Source organism: Ursus americanus, chromosome 33 (assembly GCF_024610735.1).
Source record: "Ursus americanus isolate L20-20 chromosome 33, mUrsAme1.1.p, whole genome shotgun sequence".
Lineage (NCBI taxonomy): Eukaryota > Metazoa > Chordata > Mammalia > Carnivora > Ursidae > Ursus > Ursus americanus.
In genome coordinates, this window is record NC_142159.1 from 28410043 (window position 1) to 28433509 (window position 23467).

Here is a 23467-nt window from a genome sequence, read left to right on the forward strand (position 1 = left end):
GCCACAAGGGAGAGGGTGCCTCAGGGGCGAGGGGTAGGCAGAGGCGAGCCCGCTCCCCCCGCCCCCGGCGAGGGTCTGCAGGGGAGAGGGGCTGCCCAGGCAGCAGGGCCCTCAGGGGTCCCAGGGTTGAGGGGGTCGGGTCCACCCCCAGACCGCGCAGGTGCGGAGCTCTGGTGCAGAAGCTTGCCCTGGAGCCTCCAGGCGCTCCTGAGTCTGATCCGACTGGCGAGGCGGCCCAGCCGGGGCGCCCCGGGGGAGCCGACGTGGAGTTCCCAGCTCCGTTCCTCCAGCTCCCGCACTGGGCCCGCGGCGAGCGCAAAGCAGGGAAGGCCGGCGGCGTGCACAGGTGGGTGGGTGGAGGTCGAGGACAAGACGCGACGCCGCGGACGGGTGCCTGCATTCAGCGCGTTGCTGTGCCCAGAGCCTGAGGCGTGCGGGACGCAGACAGGGTGAGCGGCGCCGATCAGGGTGCCCGGCCGCCTGGAGCTCTCGCCCCCGCAGCAGTGACGGGAACAGGAGAGAAAACCGCCTCCACCGTCTTCCAAAGGGGTTTCCGCAGCAAAGCAGTGCCCGGGCCAGGGGAGCCCCCGCCTCACACGGCTGTGCTGCGGCTGGAGGGAAGGAGCGGGGTAGGCTCCCGGTCTCAGGCCTCCTAAGCCTGGGGCCTCGGGGGACGGCCCTTGCCCAGGGTGGGGGTCTCCCCAGGAAGGAGCCAGGGGCGCAGATGGGGGCTGTGGTTGTCGCCCAAGCCCCCACGAGCCCCGAGGAGAGAAAGAAAAGCTGAGTCCACGGCCAAAGACAGTTTAATTCTAAAGCGAAAAGGCAGGGCCACACAGAGGTGGCTCCCTGCACTGGGTCCAGGCCTCCGCTGGGCGGCGGTGTCTGGGGGTGCAGGCTGGGTCTACTTGGAGGTTATCTTCTTGGACTTGTTCGGGGAGGACAGGGCCTCTGACTGCTGCAGGGGGGGCACTCGGACACCCTTCTGCTTGAGCTGACTGTAGTAGTCGGCTCTCTCGGAGACTATCCTCTGTAACAGAAGTCCAGGCCTGTGGCTGCGGGGCCCTGCCTCTCCCCCCCAAGGGCCCCCAGCAGCAGCGTTGGGCACTGACTGTGGACCGCCCGCTCTCCGGGGCGGGGAGGGGAGCCCTGCTCTACAGCATCTGCTGACTTCTGTGCTGGAAACACCCCACCACCGCTGATCCCGCTCTGGAGATGAAGCCCCAGAGCTCAGAGCTGGGAAGACAGCCCGCCACGGGGGCGTCACCTCTCCCCCAAAGCAGCGCCAACTCCACTGCTTATGTCCTCTGAGAATGTGGAGCGGTCCAGACCGAGAGACCTCGGAGGCCATCGAGTCTGTCCCTCAAGTCCCTTTCTGTCCTGCGCACAGGGAGACGGCCTGGCACCCCCTCACCCCTGCTGCTTTGGCCTGTGCACCACTGTTTTGTGTCCAGCCCCGCAGAGGAAAGGGCTTCTTTCCTGGCTGCTGGGGGGGTTACTGATGCCTCCTCCCATTCCTCTCTCCTCCCCACCCTTCTCCCTCTCTCCCACACCAAGCAACAGGAGCCAGGCTGCCTAGACCCCTCCCCAGGTCCTCTTGCAGCCCCCACCCAGGGGCACTGCTGAGCAGGGCCCCACCCGACAACATAGAGGAAGGAAATCAGGTCTCCGGGAAATGTGGGTGCTGGAAGGTCATGGGCACCTGTTGAGGCAAAGGGCCATGTCATGGGAGGCTTGGGACATGGGGACAGAAGCAGCCCCTAGTGAGAATCCATAGAGCCCTGCACAGAGCGTGTGATAGTCAGGGGCTCTTCTCCCAGAGCCCTCCCCCCCAACCACGCCCAGAGGCAGACAAGCTCTCTCCGTTGAGCAGAGGGAGGCTCTGTGGCTCAGTGAACTCTAGAGCCAGCCTCCAGCTTGTCAGGCAAGGCCCGCAGGGGTGGTGGCTTGCCCCTGCCAGCCCCAAAGCCTGCACTATTTCTCCCGCACCACCCTGCCCCTGTGAGGCCTCTGCCTGGGGTCAGCAAGATGATAGCCTGAACCAAGGCGAGGGAGGGGGGCCACACTCAGGGCCTGGCTGAGCAGACGAGGATTCCAGCTGAGGCCACTCCGAGGTACTAAGAAGCATCCCCAAGAAGGCTGAACTAGACAGTCTGGGGGGGGAGGGGGCGGCTCCTGCTGTTGGAGAGTCTCCAGGACCCCAGCATCTTGGCCCCCTCCCCACTGTACCCCAGAGGTGAATGCCAAGAACAGCCTGGCCTTGCGATGGGGAGATCTGGAGCTCCCTGCCTGAGCAGAGAGCAAGGATGATCCCAGGGGCACGGTGAATGGTGACACAGTCAGGGCAAGGATGGGGGTCCCCGGCATCCATGCAGGCTCCTCCCCTCAGCCCCTGGGCACAGATCAGCAAGCATTGCCCCGGAGACGCAGCCTCTGGGACCAGAGGCAGCCCAGCGCTGGGTATACCTGCAAAGCTTCCAGAATGTCATTGTCAGAGATCTCAGTGGCAAAGGACTTGACCCCAGAGGTGCTGAAGGTGGCTTGGATGATCTTGTTTCTCAGTCTCTCGAGCTGCGAGCAAAGGGGAGGAGGGGGCGAGTCACGCCCATCCCTTAGTGAAGCTTTCCAGAGGTAGATCTGTCCTCACTTCTCGCAGCTTTAGGGACTGGAAGGGTCTGGAGAGGCCAGCTGGTCTGCCTGTGAGCTAGAAGGTGCCAGATCAAAACCTAGACCCCAGGGTGGCTGGGCACCCAGGCTCTAAAACTTTCTACTACGTTTTTTTTTTTTTTTTTAACTGAAAAAGGAAAACCTGCACATGGTTTAAAAAAGAAAAAACAGTACAAGGGCTCTGGCTGATCCCGGGACACCCTGCAGGCTTAGCAGTCCCTCACCGTTAGCAGTGCAGGGAACACCTGCGGGGTGTTCCTCCCTCCGACTGTGCTCCCAGCCCTTCCTCCTTTTCTCGTTATGGTGAGGTGTTACCCAGCCGTGAACGGGGCGGTAACCAGGCGCAAACTAGGATGGAGCTAAGCCTGTCTAGTCTTACTGCCATCAGCATCATCGTGCGTGTGCAGAGCCCCAGCCCACCTCCCCCAATCTGTACCCCAGAAGCAGACGGGGCTCCCCAAGTTATGGTGGCAGCTCTGCACCAGCTCCTCCCCCTCAGTGTCCAGAAGCCCTGATGATGCAGAGATGCCACATGAGAGCCAACCTCAAGAGTTTGCCTTGCCTCAGAAGGGTTGCAGGCACGTCTGCTTTGCCTCGGAGACAGTGCTGAAGTGACAGAGGGCATGTTAGGAGCCCCTGGACCTTGGGTGGGGAGGGGGCTTCCTTTCTCTCCAGTGTGGATTGATGACAGCTCTGTGCCTGGTACCATGCTGGGTATGGGGGTCACGGAGGGAATGGGGGGCCCACTCCTGCCGGGCAAGGGGTGGCGGTCACCTGGGGTGGCAGTCACCTGGGGTGTCTGGCCACAGTGCCCCATGCCCGGGCTGTGTCAGGCATCACTCATGGGTCACAGCACCACTTCCTGCTGACCCCAGACCTGCCCCCACAAACTTCAATACAGCATTGCAGGCTCTACCAAACTGACCCGATGCACCACCCCCGCTCACACTGGGCTGGGAGGACTGCTGGATCGGAAACACAGTTTTAGGAGAGAGCCTGGAGGCCGGTGATGCCGAGCCATCCAGCAGGAGGCTGCCCGGAAGAGGGTCGGGGGGACACACGGTGGTTCCATTACAGTAGGCACTCTAGGTGGGTGGGGAAGTGTTCTTTCAAAAGCCTACACACACAGGACTTTCTCTTTGCTGGTGTTCGGATTCTGAATCAGGTCAGCTTGTCGCTGATTTCCTTTTTGGCTTGGGTGCCTCAGCAAAGGGCACCTTGGCCTCCCTCTCCCTCTGTGCCTCTGCTCACGTGTCGCAGGGGGGCTCAGATATGGGGTCGGCTCCTCACATCCCAGCACCACCCTCACCCCCCCCCTCCCCGCTCTGGGGGCCCCGGCGGGTCACTTCGCCCTCAGGCTGCAGGCTCCTTATGCGAGCAGTGAGGACGCTAGGAACACCTGCTTCGTAGCTTTGTTCTTCACGAGGTTGGGAGACTTCAAAGAGCTGCTTAGAACGGAGCCAGACCCATGCGCGCACCCCCAACACTAAATAGACTGCGTTGTTACTATCATACCCCGGCCCCCCAGAGCGCTCCTTCCTGGCCGGCTGTCCAAACCCTCGTCGTGTCCCTTCACAGGACAAGCCAAGACAGCACCCTCGGGGCTCCCTCCCGCCGCCCGGCCAAAGTGTGCAGCCCCATCCCGCCTTTGCTCTCTCCGCCACCATTTCCGGAGCGCCCGCTGGGTGCTGGGGGCGGGGCTACGAGGACTGAGCGAGTCTAAGCCCGCCCTGCTCCGCGCGCCTCCTGCCTGCTCCGCGCACCTCCTGCCTGCTCCGCGCGTCGCCCGCCCGCTCCGTGCACCGTCCGCCTTCCCCGCGCACCTTCCGCCCGCTCCGCGCGCCTCCCGCGGGCTCCACGCACGGTCCGCCCCCGCGGGCGGTGGGCGGGCGCCGGCGCTCAGCACGCAGGGCCTACCCGGGACTGGGCGCTCTCCAGGGCCACGCGCGCCTGCTGCTCCGCCTGCTGGATCATTTCGTTCTTGCTCAACATCTCCTCCTGCAGCCATTTCCGTCTCTGCAGGTGGTTCTGGTTCTGGCTCACCTGGGCCTGCAGCTGGCTGACCTTGGCGTCGAACTCCGCGATGGTGTGCTCCTGCTTTGCGAGTTTGCTCTGCAGCTCCAACACTTGCTGCAGGGGAGCCAGGGAGGACAGGGGAGTAGGCCCACCTGGCCCAAACGGGTCCCCAGTGATCCCCCCCTTCTTCCCCCAAAAGACAGACGGCCGACTCTCGCGGAGTCAGGTCTGGGGCCGGCAATGGCAAGCAGCCTCTGTGTGCGCTCCTGGGATTCCTTCACTGGGGTGGTACCTAAGGGAGGGGGGCCCCGACTCACTGCGAAGGGGTTTCCAGCTCATCTTGCCCGCGCTGTTGGGACTTACAGCAAGAACAGCGATCTGGCTGCTTAACCACCCCTGGCGGTCACCTGGCGAAGAAGAAGGTTGTCCTTCTCGATGATGCCCATCATCTCTTCGTGCTTCTTGTCTTCCCTGATGTTGGAGAACTGGAAGGCAGATGGGGGGGGGTGTTGGCTCAGGGGGACTCGGGGGGCAAGAGGACAGATGGAACGCTCGCATCCAGCTTTTCTCCCTGAGCCTCAGTACGATGAAAGCAGCGGGACTTCTGCCCAGAGCAAGAAGAGGGGAAACAGCAAACAGGTGGGGAGCTGGGCAGCAGGGCCCGGAAGGCCGGAACCTCCACCAGCGGGGGCGGGGCGTTGACAACAAGCCCAGCTCTCTCTTCAGAGTCCCTAAATCTCAGAAATTGGTGGTGCAGCTTCTTCCGGATCCGGACCCTAATGTGGGGAGGATCGTTGGATACTTTTCCAGAAACCAAGAGCCGAAGACCGGTCCCTGCCCTCAAGCGGCCGGGAGCCTGTGCCGTGTTCCTCTGGTGGGAGGCTGGATGTCGGGGGCACAGCAGAGGGTCTGCAGCTGGGGAGGTGCCAGGCACAGTGGTGGGTGCACCCCCAAGCTCCAGATGGGGGACGTCAGTGCCGAATGTGCATGCCCCCGCTGTCTTCTGGTCTTGGCTCCCAGAACACCGGCAGCTAGGCCTTCTCATTCCAGGCAAGAAACTTTCAGGTTCCCAGAAGATCTAACAAGACCATCTCCAAACGCTCAGCTGAAACGCCCACACGTGCCCGCACATGTGCAGCACAAACTTACCAGCCCATGCGCAGAGACCCCTCAGCTCTGACACAAGTGGGGCTCTCGTGAAGAACAGACACCAAGGCAAAGGGACCCAGGGCACTTGCAGGAGATCGAAAAGGTTCAGGAAGCTGGGCCCAGCGATTGTGAGTGTTCCGTAGGGAATGGACAAAAGACACTGAATCGTGAAATAGAAGAAAAAAGGACGTTCAGAGAACAAGGGAGATCTCGGAAGCCGTCCGAGCGACAAAGCAGAGCACAGGAGGCGGCTGTGGATAAAGTGCCCGAACGTGGGCGGGGGAGCAGCAGGGAGTGGGCAGCAAGAAGAGGAGGAACAGGGGTCCTGGGATGCCAGGAGGAGGGTTCAAGAAACAAGACGGAGGGGAGAAAAAACAAGATAAGCGATGTAAACTTCCAGAGCGGAGTTTCAGGACTCCTGGGACCAAGATGGCGCCCAGCGGTTTTCCAGAGAGGGAGCAGTGCGCCCAGACTGCTGTCCCAGGCAAGTGAGTCAGGAACGCGCAGGGGTCCCCCCAGCAGCCTCGGCGCTCGGGCCCCCGGGGCAGTGCCTTCTCCGGACGCAAAGTGCTCTCCCGGCTGTGGTTTGACATCCCAGCAAGTTCTACTGACACGTAGAATAAGGACATTAGCCCCCCAAATTTGCACCCACTTATTCTTTTATCAGAAGACTACTGCAGGATGCACTCCAGTGAAAACATGGGAGTAGATCAGAAAAGAGAAGGAAACTTAGTTCTGTTCAGCAAAACCTGTGTTTGAGTCCTGGGCGGGCACAAGCTGCTGACAGCCATACCCCGAGCACCGCATAGTGGTGGGACGGCACTGGCGGGAGGCACACCTCCCTGTGCTGGGGGGCCTGGGCAGGGGAGGAAAGAGGGAAGCACTAGCTAATGCGAGGATGGAGAAAATTCCAGAATGGGCATTAGAAGCATGCCATCTGGAGACCTGCAGAGTGATGCCTAAAGAAGAGGTGAGAGCAGTCGCCCTGGGGGACGGGAACACGAGAGGGTGGAGGGTGGGACATGCCCAGTTGTGTGACAAGCCTGTGGGACTATTTGATTCTCTAGCCTGTGTGCATGAATAACTTCAATAAAACAAAATGCTTAGCAAGGGGTGGGCTTGGTGGACTGGTGGCCTCTCTAAGCATGTGTGTGTTCAACCCAGGGACTCAAGCACTGGGGATGCTGGAGAAGTGGCCGGGAGCCCAGAGGCCCAGGGAGGATGGTGCGGGCCAGCAGGCAGTGCAGGGCCAGGGGGCATAGTGTGACCCAGGACAGGCCACCCTGGCTCCCAGCGCCGCCTGCCCAGCAGCGGGATGGCCGGGGCTGCTGGTGCCCACCCTGTGACAGGGGCACGGCCACCTTGTTGGACATGGCTTGTAACTGGTCCTTCCGCTCCCGGAGCTCCTTCTGCAGGGTCTCGTTCTCCATGTTCAACGTCTGCAGCTGCGATTCCTGGAAGTCCACTTGGCGTTGTAAAGACGTGATGGCCCCTGTGTGAGCAGCGGGAAGGAGGGGAGAGAGGACAGGGGGCTGAGAAGCCGAGACAGAGTGGCTCCATGGCCCCAGGCTGAGGGCTGCAGCCACCTGCCCTGCGTCGCTCCGTCCCTGGGCCACCCTCCCTCCGGGGGCTCCTGGGCCCCCAGCGCCCCACCTGTTGCGAGCGAGTATCTGGTCCTGGTGACCTCCAGCTCTGTCTGGAACTCCTGGATCACCTGCTCGTACTCCTCCAGCTGGGCTATCAGCTCCTGCTCGAAAGTCTCCTCCAGGGAGTGGGAGCTCCTCCTGCGCTGGTCCCCGTCCTGCACCTCCTTCTCCTCCTCCTCCTCCAGCTCCTCCTCCTCCTCCAGCTGCTCCTGCCACCCACCCCCCTCCTTGGCTGCAGCCCCCTTGCCGCCTGCTGCGCGCTTCCCTTCCCCCTCGGCCGCCTCTTTGGCCGCCTCTTCAGCTGCCTCTTCAGCCTCGGCATCTGCTGCCTCTTCCTCTTCACCACCAAGGGCTTCCGTGTCCTTGCCTCTGCTGAGCGCGGCACACTCCTCCTGGAGCTGAGTAGGGAGGGGGTGCTGCACAGGAGGGCAGGGGGGCGAGCACACCGCCCGCAGCCGCGACGGCCCCCAGCCTCATGGTCTCGGGAGACCACCCCTCCCCCGGGGCAGGGGAGCTGGAGCCCCCTTTTCCGGGAGCTGCCCTGCCCCCTGCACCTGTTCGCCTCAGGTTTGGTGGAGGACCCCGGCGTCGCCCGGCAGCCCCGGAGAGGTGAGCTGGGCCAGGCCTGCCTGCTCAGCGCCCCGGCCGGCCCGCACCTGTCTCCAGTGCTGCAGCTCCTCCTCGTCTCTGAAGGAGCTTTTCAGGATGCTCAGCCTCCCAATGGGCCTTGCCACAGTCTCCTGCAAGATGCCCACGGGAGCCTCAGGGCTTCCAAACTGCACCCGCGGCTCCCCCAGGTGATGTGCTGAGACCTGTGCTTCTGGAAGGGGCAGCAGCCTCTCCGGGTTGCAGGGGAGAGGGGACCCAGTTCTTCCTGCCAAGGGTGCTGTGTTGGTGAGAAGGGGGGCAGTGACCTGCAGTTCCCCTGGGAACATGGGGTTTCTGGCCCCCCTGGATCAGCCGTAGGAAGTGGCCTTGCAGCAATGGGCACCCCTCCTTTGTTCCAAGAGCGGAGGGCCAGCCTGCCATGCCCACGTTGCACGTCCCTGCAGGCCCAGTGTGGGCTCACATCCAACAGCCCCTTTGAGGCCAGGGAACCAGGAAGGCAAGCCTATGCCCCCAGGCCTCTTCAGACTCCTGCTGCCCCTGCCGGATGGTCCCGCACCATCCTTGTCCAGGCTGCTTTCTCTGGGGGCATCTCGGGGATTCGGCGATGGTCCAAGGCCCCCACCCCCACCCCAGCATGGTGCCCGGCTGTACTCTCAGGTACGAAAGAAATCAGGTTTTAGAAAGACCAGGTGACTGCTCCACCAGGACCTGCCTCATTCAGTCCTCTGCCCAGACCTGGGGAGGGGCAGCACCGCCTCCCTGCTATACAGGCAAGGACACTGAATGTCCTGCAGCCAGAACAGATCAGGCGAATCCAGGCCAGCACACCACAGGGTCCACGGCTAAGCCAGGTCTGCAGACTTCACCTGCAGGGGGCCTTCCATGCCACGGGGTTTCAGAGGGACTGGCCTCATCTTACAGGTAAGGAAACGGAGTCCAGAGAGCAGCACGACCTGTCCCAGGTGGAAAAGCAGGCCGGCAGCCAAGCATAGGGGTCTAGCTGCCCAGCTCACGGCTCGTTTCCCGTACTGAGCTCCCATGAGGACGTGACAACCTTCTGGGGTGACGGGCACTTGCCAGGGGCCTGAGGCCACCTGGAGCTTTGGAGGCTTTGGACGCAGAGCCTGTGTCAGGGCGTCCACTCACCTTCCCTCTCTGGCAAACCCATGTCTCCTGGCCTTTGCTTTGGAGGACGCATTTCAGCTGTTTCTTCAAGGCCTCCCTCTCCTCCCAGAGGGCCAAGACCTCCTCATCTCGCTTCTGAAGCAGCGCCTCCATCTCAGACAGCCGCTGCACTTCCTCCCCCAGCGTGAGCAGGCAGCGATCCTGGCACGAGAGCAAGGGCAGCCCCTGGTGCCACGCAGGCTCCTCCGCGACCCACCCTCTCCGGGCACCTGCCGGGAAGCAGCTCCAGCCCAAGAAGAGCAGACCCCGAAATCCCAGCCGCTCCTGCCCGAGGGCAGGGCCCAAATCCTCGCCTGGGGAGACTCCTGGCAGCCTCCCTTTCAGGCCTGGTCCTGGCCAGCTCCCCAGTTGCAGGGGGAGCTCTGTTCTTCCTTGTGGCCCCATAGCGAGCCAGCAGCACCCTCCGAGAGCCACCCCCTGGGGCTTGTCACAGAGCCAGACCCTCTGCCCTCCACCTTCCATGCTCTAAATCACAGTGCCCTCGCTTCCTCAGCCTTGGAGACATGACACTGACATGTTCGGGTCTACGGAAACAGAAGGACTTGCCATCAGCAGCTCTGAACGGAAAGCAGCAGTAAAGGAAGCCCCCGGGCCCGCAGTGCACCCAGCACAGTCCCAGGAGGAAAAGGAACGAACTTGGAAGTCCCCCAAGTGTTTGGAATTCAAGTGCCAGCTTCCTACATGGTCCGTGAATCAAAGCAGAAGGCACAGAGGAAGTTAGAAAATGTTTTAAACGGAACAATAATGAACATTATCAAGACGGATTGAGACTTGTGGGGTGAAGCTGAGTTGTGGAGCGGACAGATTTGTAGCCCCCCGCGCATCGGCTAGGGCAAGCAAGGAAACAGCGTCTAGGCATCCGTCGGGGGGATCCTGGAAAAAGCTGCGGGCTAAGGGAGGGAGCAGTACGGACGGGAAGGCGGAGGACCCCGCCGGAGGTGGGGGAGGGGCAGGGGCAGGTGTGGCAGGACACCGGGGATCTCAAGTGTGCGTGGAACTATTTACACGACTGAGCTAAACTAATGCCCCGGGCCGTGGTGATTTAGACCCATGACCCATGCCCCTGTCCCACACCAGACAGAGGTTTCTGGAAAGGGGATGCTTGTTTCCAATGGGGCCGCTGAGTGGGCACCATGCCAGCGTGTCGCTGGCGGTGACTCTCTTGCCTCCAGTGGTGTGACCTCTGCCAGCTCAGACCAGGTGGAGATGAGAGAAAGAGCACCCTGAAAGAGCACCGTGGAAGGCCACGGTCGCGGAGGCAGCCACACCTGCAGCCCCTCCCCTGGCTGCTTCACACACGTGAGCTCTCTCCTTCCCGTGGTTTGCAGAGAGCATCCTCTTACACAGATCCGCGAGGCTCTGCCTCACTATAGCCTCAAGCTTTCCCCGACGTGGAATTGCTTTCCCAGAAGGGGTCAAAGGATGTGGACGCCTCTAAAATTGGGACGTCTCTCAGAAAAGGCAGCGTGGCAGGAATACATGTAAGATGAAACCTCATGGGGCCGCGCTATCCGGGCTACCCAGCATTTCGTGGTGCTCATTTCCGTACCTGTCATTAAAGCCTCACCAGCTTTAAAACACCACCACCAACAGGAGAAAGAGAAAGAGAAGGGCCAAGTTAGCACTGTCAGGAATGGAAAAGAGGCTCTCTCTCCTGCAGAAATTAGAGGGGTGTTAAGAGACCACTAGGCACAGGATCAGGCTAATAAATTTGAAAATTTACATGAAGTGGACACATTCCTCGAAAAACATAGCTTATCCAAACTGAAGAGGGAGAAGGAAATCTGAGTATTTTTCAAGGAAGTCAATTTATTATTTGGAAAACCTGCCCCGTGAGGACTCTCCAGGCACACACGGCTTCAAAGATGAATTCTTCACCAATCCCATGCAGACTCTTCCAGAGAATCAAATGGAAAAGAGAAAATGCCTCCCAACTTTTTGATTGTTTGTTTTGAGGCCAGAATTACTCGGACACCAAAAGCAAACAAGGGAATTCCAGACAAGCGAGCTGCGGGCCAGCCTCTGTCACAAAGATGCAGAGGGCAACGTCGCAACAAGTCAGCTCGGAGCTGGAGCTTTGCCTACCGAGCGGATTACTACTGTTTTTAAGAATATATGCTCTTAAGTGGAAATGGTGGGTCAAAGGTAGGTGGACAGTTGATGTCATGATACGCGTGGCCAGCTGCAGGCTAGGGAGGGGACAAGATCTGTGCCCACTCAAACCACCACGCGCTGGGATGAAGATGGACGGGCGCCAGAAGGTCTGGAAAGAGCTGGGTCATGGAAGCCTAAGAAGGGTCCTCGCGGTCATTTTTGGCCACGTCTGGAGACCTGCTTGGGTGGTTAACCAGATACCAGAACAGGAGCCCGGGGGGGCTGGCAGGGCCCTCCTCGCAAGCCGGACACGGAGCTGGGGCGTGAGGGTCAGGCTCTCCGCCCAGGACTCAACACGCGTGGCTGTACCTTCTCGTGGATGACCGAGATGTACCAGGGTAACTGTTTCTTCGGGTGGCTCTGCGCCAGGACCGGGCTGCTGGCGACCGGGCTTATGGTCTGGGATTCGCTTCTCTTCCGCAAGTAGTTGAACTCACAGGCACTCTTACTAAAGGGAAGGAGGCGCCCTGTGGAGAAGCCGCAGGGCGTCAGACTCTTTGCGTGCTGAGCCGCCCTGGGGCCTTCCACGGTCGTGTCCCCCTCGCAAGATGCCCCTAGGAAACCCTTTGCTGCCCAGCTGGGCTCCTCCATGCTTCCTAGTGCTGACCCTCTGCACCTGCCCATGCGTGTGTTGCAGAAATGGAAGGAGATCATCAAGGCAGCCCTTGGAGATCCCCAGAGCCTGGGAGTCAGGACACCGGCGGTCACGCTGATGGCCCAGACATTTGCGAGGGGTTTCCTCGCATTCAGATGAAGGAGACCTCTGTGCGCAGAGATCATCTTTGGATAAACCGAAGTAAGTATATTCATGCGTGGGAACAGCGTGTTCTACTGAGGGAGGGGTGCATCCTTGTAAGGGGCATAGCGTCGGGCAGGTGGTCCTGGGAAGGGAGTCCCATGGGGGCATGATCAGGGAGCCCTGGGGGGAGCGGGGGCCCCAGCAGGTGCAAGCAGAGGCCTCAGAGCTGGCCTGCCAAGGAGAGGACCCCAGGGGCATGCTCGTCCCAGTGGCGGCAGGCCCTGCCCTCACCGTCCACCTTCGTGTCCAAGCCCCGCTGGCTGCAGGACGGGTCCTGGGTCACTTTCCAGGAGTCGAAGCCCATGCACGAGTCCTCAGGCATCTCGGCCGACGTGGACGAGCCTGCACAGTGTTAAAAAGGCCAGCCGATGACAGCTAAGGCCACGTCTTCCCAAGACCTCCCGGGCAGGGACTATGATTTCATTTCTTTTTAAACTTCAGGTAGGATTAAAGGTGACTTTTGTCAGTGGATGTATGGGATTGAACCCTGGGACTAAATCGAACCGCAGTTCCGTCCTCCTGCCCGCCATGGGTATGCCCACCCGGAACAGACCAAGTGCAACTTAACCTCTGCAAATTGATGCGTCCCCTCCCCTGGAAGGACCCCATGTCCCCTTTTATAAAAATGGCTCAGCCTCAATGTCTCCAAAAGTCCTCTCTACCCTGCCGGGCAGACCCCGTTTCTGCTCAGACGTCATGAATCATGCCAATGGCAGGTGCCCAGTGGGCAGCATGTAGGACTCAGTGTGGTCCCTCAGCCCATCCCAGCCCTGCCCAGAATTCATGGACCTGGAGCACTAGCTGCTGTCTGAGGTTCCAGCCCTGAGAAAGGGGAACGTGGAGCCTGCATGGCTGGGGGCTCCTGCTTCTGACATGAACAAGGCCCCCATGGCTAGCCACAGGCACTAAGCCTCCATTTCCCTGTCCCTAAGGACAATGCCATGTATGGGGACGTGGAACCAGCACAGGCCCAGGAACTGGGAGGTCTGGGGCACTGCTCGGCCTGGCCACTGCCCCCCCAGTGACCACTGAGCACCTGGCTGCTCTCCCAAAGCCTCCTGTTCTCCTGGATCAGAACGGTGTGCGGTCACACCAGATCGTTGTTGGGCTCCTTACCAGAGTTGGTGTCTGTCTTTGGCCTCAGACCTCTTTCCTGCAGCTTCCAGAATTTTGAACCTTCTCCCTCTCCCCTGCCCCCAACCCTACTGAGTCTGGCGAATCAGACAAGAGAAAAACAAGAAGGCTCTTCCTTCCCCCTGCCCTCAGCCTGCCCTGCTGCATGCTTTAGCTGGTGCTTCTGCACGCACAGTGAGTTCCCACCACTGACCACCACTCTGGCTGATGAGTGCCGGGAAGGTGGCCTCACTCCTCCAGGGAGGGAGGTGGTTTCCACGCGGGGGCCCCCTCGTTCGTGGCTCTCACCGTAATGAGACATGGACGTGGCCTTGGTGCTGAACTGAGGACAGCCAGGGCGCTTGAGAAACACCTTTCTCAACTCCTGAAGTTCGGCCATGAAGCTGGTGTCTGTGAGGCTGAAGTCTTGCTTGTATTCACCCTGGTGAAGTGGGGACAGCAAGACACTGGGGGAAGAGCCCCTGGAAGCTGCATGCAACAACTGCAGCCATCTGCCCCCATCCCCGAGAAATGCAGGCTTCAGGACAGGCATGTGCACCCACTGGAGAAATCACCGGTGTCCACCTGGGGATCCACAGGTGGCTCTCCGGTCTCCCTGAGCCCACGGCAGATTCAGGAGCCTCCCAACTGTACTATTCTTTCCTTGTCCTCTCTTCCTCCGACTTCGTTCCTTTTTGAGCCTCCCCTGCCCCCCCACCCCCGCCAAGAGGAAGGCTCAGGGTGGACAGCCATCTTCTCTCCCAGGTTTCAGGGCTGCCAATTCTTTGCACTCCCAGAATGGGTCCGTCTTCCTCTGTCACCAAAGTGTATTTGGAAGGCCATGGCGGATGCCCAGGCTCTGGGTGTTCCGTCAAGGGGGAGAAGCAGGCCAGCCCCACGTTCGCTGTGCCGCTGCCCGGCCATCCCCCTCCCGGTACCCCGCACCTTCTTCCTGTAGAAGCGACTGATGGCCTGAGCCGACTTGCTGAGGGACTGCTGTCTCTGGCGGAGTTTCCATGCCGGGACCAGGTTGTCCCGGCAGGCCACGCACTGGAGGATCATCAGGCCCTTCTCCATCAGGTTGGGCACCGCGCTGTGCTTCTTCGGCGTGCTGGCTCCACCGACTGGCAGCATCCTCAGGGCGGGGCGGAAGGACTGGAGGATGCCTTGGACAGATGGCCCCTGGGGGCCTCTCTGTCTGGAGCAAGGTGTCGGGGTGGGGGGCAGGGGCTCGAGTGTGGACCTGCCGCCGGGCACAGCCCTGGACACTACCAGCTTCAGAAGCTCCACATCCTTTGGGATCCTGGGAGTGTGTATGGCATCACAGATGTCTCCATAGCAACAAAGCGTGTCATTCATCTTAATTTTCTGTGATTTGACCTCACTGGGAGGGACTGTGTCTCCAGTTGCATTCAGCCTTTAGACTATGTGAGGTGGCTCGTCCCCCTGGGGCAGTACACAGCCCACACCTGCACCACTGGCTCCCCTCGGGGTCAGGCGTCCACATCTTGGGACTTTTGTCTTCTAAGTACTTCTCCACCTCGCTTCTTCATCTCTATCCCTGATGTAACTGTCACCACTCAAATTTGTCACCTTGCAATAGTCTCTCCCTGAATTTTTGTGACAGATTCTTAATTTATATTCACTCCCTCTGCACCCACCCCATCCCGTGCCCAGCAGCCCAGCCCGGCCCTCGCCTGCACTGCCTCTTGCCCCAAAGCTGGGCTTGGTCGGTTATCACTGCCTGAAACAAGGAGGGTGCTAGGCACCCCGGGTTGAGTGAGGATTGAGGTGGCCCCCTGGGTTCCTGGAAGACCCCTGGCATGGGCACCATTGTGTTCATCCATTCACAGTGCAACGCTCTGCACCTCCACACTGTAGAGGCCTTGAAAACAGGACCTGTGCAACCCACTGAGTCCCGCCAAACATCTGTGAATTCCCTAGCACGCGGTGAAGTGTGCCTGGTACTCTGTGTAGACATGGGTCCAGGCGTCTGCCTGCAGTCTTCCTTACATGCATGGGCGTGCACACACGTCTACACAAACATCCCCCGCGTGCACACATTCACACACAAAGCCCGGCCTGTCTCCAATGTGAAACCGCATTTGACTGTGATCGGATCCGAGGCAGGAAGGTCGGAAGGTGGCTGCAGCCCGACCGCGTGAGCTCAGATCCCAGCTCTGACAGACTAGGATCTGCATGTCCTTGGCCAGTCCCTCCCCCTCTCTGCACCACTGTGCTCGTCTCTGTAACAGGGATACAAATGGTACCCATCTCGTAGCGTCGCTGTGAGGATTTAACTAGGAAGCAGGGAGAGCTTCGCGCCGCAGGCGGTACCTAGTCAGTAAAGCCCCCGCGTCGTTGACTTGATCCTTGCTACGACCCTCACCCCACCTTTGGCATCACCCGCTGCCTGTCCTGGGGGACTGGGAGCACTGGGAGCGAACAAAGGGGATGACTGATAAAAACAAACCGTGCTGACCCCTGCTTTCACCGCATGCGTCGTGAGCCCTCTGGATCCCACGGACGCCTTCTACCCTTGCCTTTCTTCCCGCCCTTTTGGCGCCTTTGGTTTGTCATGAATTCTCTATCACTTACTGAGCATGTGCCAGGCGCCAGGCGCTGCCCTAGGCCCCGAACACCCCGGGGAGTCTGCCAGACAACCCGCGTGGCGCTGGGACCGGCGCTTTTCTTGACCACATGGCCTGTCCTTGCAGGGCTGCCACTGGCTGAATTCAAGAAAAATTGCTCTGACCCTGGTTAGAATGGAAAGGAAAACTTTATTCCAGGATTGCAACAGGGGAGAGATCGAAAGCCAACACCGACTGGGGCGGGCGAGGGGGTTTCAGCCCAGGAGCAGCGAGAGGGGTCGTGGGTGGAAATTGCTCAGAGGGGACAGAAGGGTGGGGGGTTTCTCCCTCAGGGCAGGCTGAGCACTCAGACGCAGGGCCTGGCCATCGGTGGTGCAGAAGAGGAATTCGGTCACCTGTCAAGGGTCCAGGGACTCTCTGAAAACTGGCCTAAGGTTCTTGCTGAAACGGGGCTTGGCAAGGATAGACGGGGAAGGCCAGGAGGGAGGCCCTGGTGAGAAGAGGGCTCAGGGGAGACTGATGAAGCTTTGGTCAAGGACAGAGTCAGGCCAGTTGCAGTCAGTCAGGGACCCAGGCTGACGAGGCTCCTCCTCCGTGACCAGCATCTGGGTCTGGGTCATGGACGCAGAGGGAAGGAGCTCTGAGGGCCCCTGGTTAGCAGTACTTTGGCCTGGAAGTGAGGCCCTCACTTCCACTCACATTTGACACCCAAAGCAGACCACCTGGTGCGCGGCATTACAAAGGGGTGGGGAAAAGCGGGCCCACCCTGATGGGTTCCATCATACCCCCCCCACCAGAAGGTATGTTGAAGTCCTAACCCCAGGACCTCAGCATGTTGCCTTATTTGGAAATAAGGTCTTTATAGAGGTCATTAGGGTAGGTGCTGCTCCACCCAGGTAGTGTCCTTATAAAAAGGGGAAGCGGACACAGACATTCACGGAGGAAGAGGTCTGGCGGGGATGGAGGACTGGAACAGGGCACCCATTAGCCAAGGAACTGCTGCAGCGGTAGGGACGGGCAAGGAAGCGGCCTCCCCTGCAGGTTTCCAAGGGGGCACGACTGCTGACACCGAGTCTTTGAACTTCTGGCCTCCCAATTGTGAGAGCATTCATTCCTGTTGTGTAAACCCCCAGCCGTGTGCTTTATTACCACCCCCAGGAAGCTAGTACACCCACCACATGCGGGCCCTGAATGTGGGCAGTGCTGGGGGCTGCACGGATGATCCCCACGACCAACAGACATGCCCCAGGGCTGGGCTCGGGGACCTAGCAGGGCGTGCGAAGTGTCCGGGTGGCCATGGGCCTCGAGGCCACGCATACCCCTAAGAGGGGCATCCCGCAGTCTTTGGGGGGAGCAGGGGGAGCAGGACCCTGAAAAGCTTCCTTTGGGAGGCACGCCGAAGCTGAGTGCTGAAAGTCTGGTGGGCTTCGGCCAGGGGTGCGCGAACTTTGAGGCAGAGGTGGTGAAATCCTGCAGGAGCTGAGGACCCTCCCCGGCTCCGGGCGGCTCAGTGCACCTAGAGTTCACAGGGACCGAGGGCAGCTCCTCAAACTGTGCCATGCACGGGAGTTGCCCAGGGAGCTCGTCAAATGGAGATTCCCATTCACCAGGCCTGGGAGCAGCTCCTCGCTGCCCGCCTCTGCGGGCTTTCTCTCCACCCTGGCACTGAGTGCCTGGGGGCAGCACCTGGGGCCCTGGCGCTGCACGAAGCCTACCTTTGACCCCTGTCAGCCGTCCACAGCCCTTGCAGCTCTTCGGCTTCCGAGAGAAGGGCTGCCCGGCCCTCCGAGGGGCCTCCGGAAATGTAATTCATGCACGCTGCACGGCCTGCCTCTTAAGTCGACTTATAGTACACGTGACCCTCAAGTTTACTGAGGAACCATGGAGACGTTTTCACATGATGCAGCGACAAAGCTCTTCATTTTTACAGATTCATACCAAAAATCCACCAATAAAGTATGCAACACCACCAAAGTCCTTAACCCGCTATATTTTTCCTAGTCTATACGAGCCCTGAGCAGGCTTTCTTTCATCCTTCCTTTCCCCTGACAAACTCGTGTGTCTCCCGTGTGCCTCCCGTGTGCCTGGCTCAGCACTCCCAGCTGGCAGACGGTGAAAACTCCCATCTGCTGGGTCCCTTCTCTCAGGAGGCCTACAACCCAGAGATCGTATGAGAAGATGACCAGAACAACTGGCTCCGTGATACTGCGGAGTTCCAAGGACAATCGTAATCGCTCTGGTTGCAGATTTCAAAGGTAGAGAAGATATCTGCATATCCGTAGACACAGCAGCATTGCTGACAATTGCCAGAAGCCAGAAGCAGCCCAACTGTCCCTTGACGGGTGAATGGAGAAACGGAAGAGAGTATGGCCACTGACTGGACTATTACTAAGCTCTGAAAAGGAAGGCCATTCTGAAGCTTGGAGGAATCTTGAGGACATCATGCTAAGTGAAATAAGCCAGCCACAGAAGGACAAACACTCTGTGATCCCACATAGATGAGGGAGACAGAAGCAGAAGGTGTGCGGGTGGGCGCCGGGGTCTGGGAGGGGGGTGCGGGGCTCGTGCTGAGCCGGCAAGAGCTTCAGTCTTGCAAGACGAAGAGCGTGTTGGACACGGACGGTGCACAACAACGCAAAGGTCCTGGAGGCCACTGAGGCGCGTGCCCAAGATGGTCAGTTTTATGCGACTTCTGTTTTGCCACCATTTTATCTAAGGAATAGCTTTTTAAAGGTGTAGAAGAGTCCTTTTCTTCTCCTCTGGTCTTTCCTCCTTCTCTAGCCGATGGAGAGGCGACAGCATGAGAAGAGGTCGGGAAGGGCCCAGAAGAATTCTTAGCGTTGCCACGGCTGAATGCCAGCAGCGCACATTCTAAGGTCCCCATCGGCCCCCGCTGGAGGCAATTGCACGGCTCCCTGCGTGGTTTGAGCACCTCCCATGAGCCTGACCCTCTGCTGAGCACTGACGGAAAGATGGTAGCCTAGTCCTTGCTCTTCTTATGTTCCAGCGGAGGAAACGCAAAAGCTGTGAAGCAGACCCACGGAAACATTTCGGCTTGTGGGAAGGGCTCCAAAAGAGAGAGATCCATGGAGGCCGAGGTGGGGGGAATGGCAGACGCTGTGGGCATGCCACAGAAGATGGGCTCTCACGGCGATGTCAGGGCTCAGAGCTGATGCCACGGAGTCTAGCCCCGGAAAATCAGGAAGAAGAGCTTTGCTAGCAGAGAGCAGCTCATCATCGGGAGGCGGGAGTGAGCGTGGCTGCTCAAAGAGCAGCAGAAGCCAGATTCTTGGGACCTGTACTCCTCCTGGTGGGAAAAGGCCATGGAGGGTGTAAGAGCTTTGGGGATACAGCCAGAATCCCCGAGCGAGACTTATACTGTACTGGTTTCCTGGGGATGTCAGACAGGACACGCAGTGCACGGACGTTCTCACACACGTCCCGGAGTCCAAGATAAGACATCAGCAGAGCGGTTTCCTTCTAAGGGTGTGAGGGAGAACGTGTTCACAGCCTCTTTCCTAGCTGCTCAGGGTTTGCTGGTGGTCTTCAGTGATCCCCACCTCTGCTTCATCTTTGCGTGGCATTCTCCCTGTGCGCACGTCTGTGTCCAAATGTCCCCTTTGTAAGGACACCAGTCGTATTGGATGAGGGGTCCCCCTACTTCAGTAAACCTCACCTTCACTCAACCAATTCCATCTGCAATGACCCTACTTCCTAATAAGGTCACATTCATAGGTACTGGGGGTTAGGACTTCAACATGTGAATTTTGGGGAGACACAGCTCGACACATAAGAGCCTCCCTGGAGTGGGAGGATGGGGTCACTGGGTGATGGACATTAAGGAGGGCACTTGATGTAATGAGACTATATGCAACTGATGAATCACTGAACTCTACCTCTGAAATTAATAATACACTACATGTTAATTAATTGAATTTAAATTTAAAAAAATGAAGAACCTCCCTCAGTCAGCAATAGTAAGCGCAGGGTTCTCTAGACCCGATTCCCCAGCCTCAGAGCGCCTAAAGCATGCCTGGCGTGTAACAGGTGCTTGAAAAATATGTGGCTGAATGAAGTACTATCTCTGGCTTAAAGGACCTGGAAGAAAAATGCAGTAAACACTGAGGGCACTCCAGCTTCTTTTCGTCCTTCAATTCAGTAAGCATTTAAGGCCAGTGGAAATGTCAGCCTCGTTTGGGGTGCTGGGGACAGTGCAGTGAAGTCTCGGACCCTGGAGAGCTAACACTTTATACTGAGACATTTGGCTTTACCTTTACTGTTACTCAACTGTGACCCAGGAGGCATCCTGAGTTCAAAATCCAGAAACGAGACCGGATGGCAACTGGACAGCTGCAGTATGCGATTCTCTCTTTAAAGAACCTGGGTTTTGTGCCTGGCAGGAATTAACCCAGCTAAGACAACGTTCCTCAGATGTGCAAGAGAAGGCACTGGGTTTCCAGAGAGGTCTCTAAGTGGAGAGGGGCTTGCTTAGGTTTGAGCCCTGATCTTTTTACCTTCCGTTTTCCCATCTTTAAAGCAATGTCCAATCTTCCAGACCAGGAACTGGCCTTCAGAATAAAACCATTGGCCAAAGAAGACCAAGAAAAGAGAGGGAAGCCTGTCTCCCTGCTGATGATCTCCCAGCCCTCAAATGCTACACCTGCCGAGGCTCGCCTGCACCCCTGGCGCGCAGGTGCCCCTGTCCTGCACCCTGGTGGTTTCAGGACCCTCGTTCATAAAATCCCAGCGAACATCAGATTGCCCCCAAAGCCTATGATTTTTGTTACTTTAAAAAAATATATTTTATTTATTTGACAGAGAGAGTGAGAGAGCAGCAGAGGGAGAGGGAGAAGCAGACTCGCCTCTGAGCAGCGAGCCCGATGTGGGGCTCGATTCCAGGTCCCCTGGGATCATGACCCTAGCTGAAGGCAGAAGCTTCACCGACTGAGCCATCCAGACAGCCCTGATTTTTGTTACTTTTTTAAAATTTTAATTGCAAAGCCAATTTTTGCAACGATAGACATTAATACGTGAGAAAGCCCTCTCTCCGGTCAGGGAAACCCTGTAGGGGGAGAGGCTCCGCAAGGAAACAGATGCTGAGCAACCGCCCAAAGGTGAGGGCGGCGGGAACCTGGAGACTGGCCGTCATTCCACGCCACGCCCAGGCCACGCCCAGGCCCCGCCCCGAACCCAGAACCACGCCCCCTAGAGCTGCTTCGGTCCCGCCCCTCGCCCAGAACCACGCCCCACGCAGGACCTGGCGCCTTACGCCCCCGCACTTCCGGTTCCGGGTCGGTGCGGTGTAGCGGGGGCTTTAAACCGCGGGCGGAGGCGCTTTGGTTCGCTGCCCTCCTGGCCCTCAGCCTCCGCTCATTCCCTGGAGCCTTCCCGGCACCCCTGGCCTGGGGACCCTGTCCTCCCGCTGGCCTCGCGTGTCTGCTCCCGCCTCCCCAGCGCCATCAACTCCTCTCCCACCAGCGCCGCGTCTGCCTCCGCTCGCCACCCGGCCGTGTTCCCTGCTCTCCGAATGAAACGGCCATCGGTCCCTTCTAAGCAGGCCGACCAAACGCTGCCCTCAGATGCCTCTGACGCCTCGTCGTCCGGCCGTGTCGCCAGAGCCGCGGACCCCGGGCTCTCCTGCGCTGCGGAGCGTGCGGGGGATGCCGGCACGTGCCGCTTGCTTTACGTTGTGAAGCAGACGGGTTCGTGACGCAGAGCAAGCCGGCAGAGACCAGTGCGTGGCTGACCAGGATGCGGATACCGTCGTCCGTGAGCAGCGGTAGATTTCGGTCTACGGACGTTCACTTACCACCTGCCGTGGGCGGCTCGGCCCCCGGTGCTGCAAAGCCCTGGTCCTGTGCTGCTGGATTTGGTGGAGAGACAGACAGTAGATCCGGCGGACTGGGTTCCACGAAGAGAAGTCCAGCTGCAGAGGGAGCGGGAGGGTGGAGAGGCTTCGCAGAGGGGTCATGTGGGCAGGGACCGAATGGAAGAGCCGGCCCTGCAGTATCTGGAGGAGGTGCGCTCCGGACAGAGGAAGCCAAGCCCCTCTTAAGGCTCCAGGGAGGCCCAGTGGGGCTTGTTCAGGGTATAGCGACGCAGCCGAGCTGGCAGGACTGCAGTGAGCTCGTGGTGAGGGGTAGAAACGAAAGCAGAGTGGTAGGCCTAGACACTTCGGGTTGTGTTCAGAGTGCCTTGGGGAGCCCCCCCCCCCCGGGGGGCGTGCCTGAAAGGCTGGAGTTTTGCAAGCATTGCCCCAGCGGGTCCTTGCACTGCTTTGGAAGACCCCCACCCTATCGGGGCCAGGGGCAGAAGGAGGCAGGGAGACCAGGGTGGGGGTGGGGGCATCGCAGCAGTTGGGGCCTGGATGAGAGTGGCAGCATAGTTGGGTTTGGGGTGTTCTGAACGTAGAGCCTCTGAGACCTGCTGAGTTCCTCAGGCCCAGCTCCCTACGTCGCACAGCTGAGCAGGACCTGAGCCCTTTCCAGTAGCAGTGTCCAGCAGCTGAGCATAACACTGGGAGCCGGCAGCATTCTGGACTCACGGCCAGTGGCATCTGGCATGATGGCAGCAGCCCAGCTGGTGGTGTCAGGTGCAGCCCAGCCAGCCACAGGGGAGCAGGGCTGGTCCCCTCCGCGTGTGTACTGTCACGGAGCTGGCTGCTGGCTGCCCAAGAGTGGGTCTGGCTGCCAGGTTTGCCGTCACACTGACGGCTCCTGTCCACCGTGACGCTCTCTCCTGAAGCCGTGTCTACTCTGTGAAATCTCCTAATTAACATGTTAAGAAGGTTTAAGCCTGACTTAATGCACATAGACCGGTCTGAAAATGTTCAGCTGAATGGTGTCCAGTACTTGCCGCCTTTTTGTCACCTAAGCACGTTCGTGAGTGTTTAAAATTTACGTGTTGTTGGAAAGCTGGCAAATTGTAGTTTTAGATTATATATGGTTATATCTTCCTGGTACCTCCCTTCTGGACTTAGGAGAGTTTGCACCCTTTTAATCGAAGCATAACGTTCGTAGAATAAACACATTCGTACATGACCCGACACGGACAAGTGCCCGAGCTCCACACGTTTGCAAACAACAACCCTGTGGCCTGCCCCCAGAACGCTTCCTGTCCCCAAGACCCCCTCGGGCCCCCTCCCAGTGCAGACCCAAGATAACTGCTGTCAGCTGCGAAGGAGCTCAGCAGGTCGATACCCTGACAGTCTTACTGGTGTCGGTTACGCGGCGGTCTGCGATACTCTGCACACTTCCTGAGAGGCCCGCGGTCAGTTAAATCTGGCGGCCAGTCGTGCTCACTGGCCGTGTTTCTGTAGTTCACTGTGTCAAGCCCTGTTCCTTCTTCAGTCGTTCTCTTGTACCTGAGATGTACAGAGGTGTTGACAGCATGGATTCTGGAACTTTCTAGCTCTCAAACTGCAACACCCTCCTAACATTCCGTTAAATTCCTCCAGGGTCTCTGCAGTCATCTAAAACTGGAAGCAGGTGGGGCCAGAGCTCATTCTGTCTGCCTTCCTGGTCACGTGTATGGTTTCCGGC

At 59.2% G+C, this 23467-nt stretch overlaps 1 protein-coding gene across 2 annotated transcripts; it reads right to left on the reverse strand.

Annotated features, from left to right (window-relative positions):
• Window positions 1-750: 750 nt before the first annotated feature.
• Window positions 751-14469, reverse strand: CCDC27 (coiled-coil domain containing 27). Of its 2 annotated transcripts, none has more exons than XM_087858370.1 (12): window positions 14281-14469; window positions 13645-13777; window positions 12454-12564; window positions 11733-11890; window positions 9249-9410; window positions 8132-8236; window positions 7483-7873; window positions 7191-7321; window positions 5088-5165; window positions 4582-4794; window positions 2464-2568; window positions 751-1027 (listed from the first exon to the last, which is right to left on the reverse strand). In XM_087858370.1, the coding sequence occupies exons 1-12, from the start codon at window positions 14467-14469 to the stop codon at window positions 902-904; spliced, it is 1902 nt and encodes a 633-aa protein (XP_087714496.1). In that variant the 3' UTR covers window positions 751-901. The 2 variants fall into 2 exon arrangements, with proteins under 2 accessions (XP_087714496.1, XP_087714495.1); XM_087858369.1 differs by having other exon boundaries at window positions 7483-7891; window positions 8132-8215; window positions 11733-11904; window positions 12441-12564.
• Between the last annotated feature and the right edge of the window lie 8998 nt (window positions 14470-23467).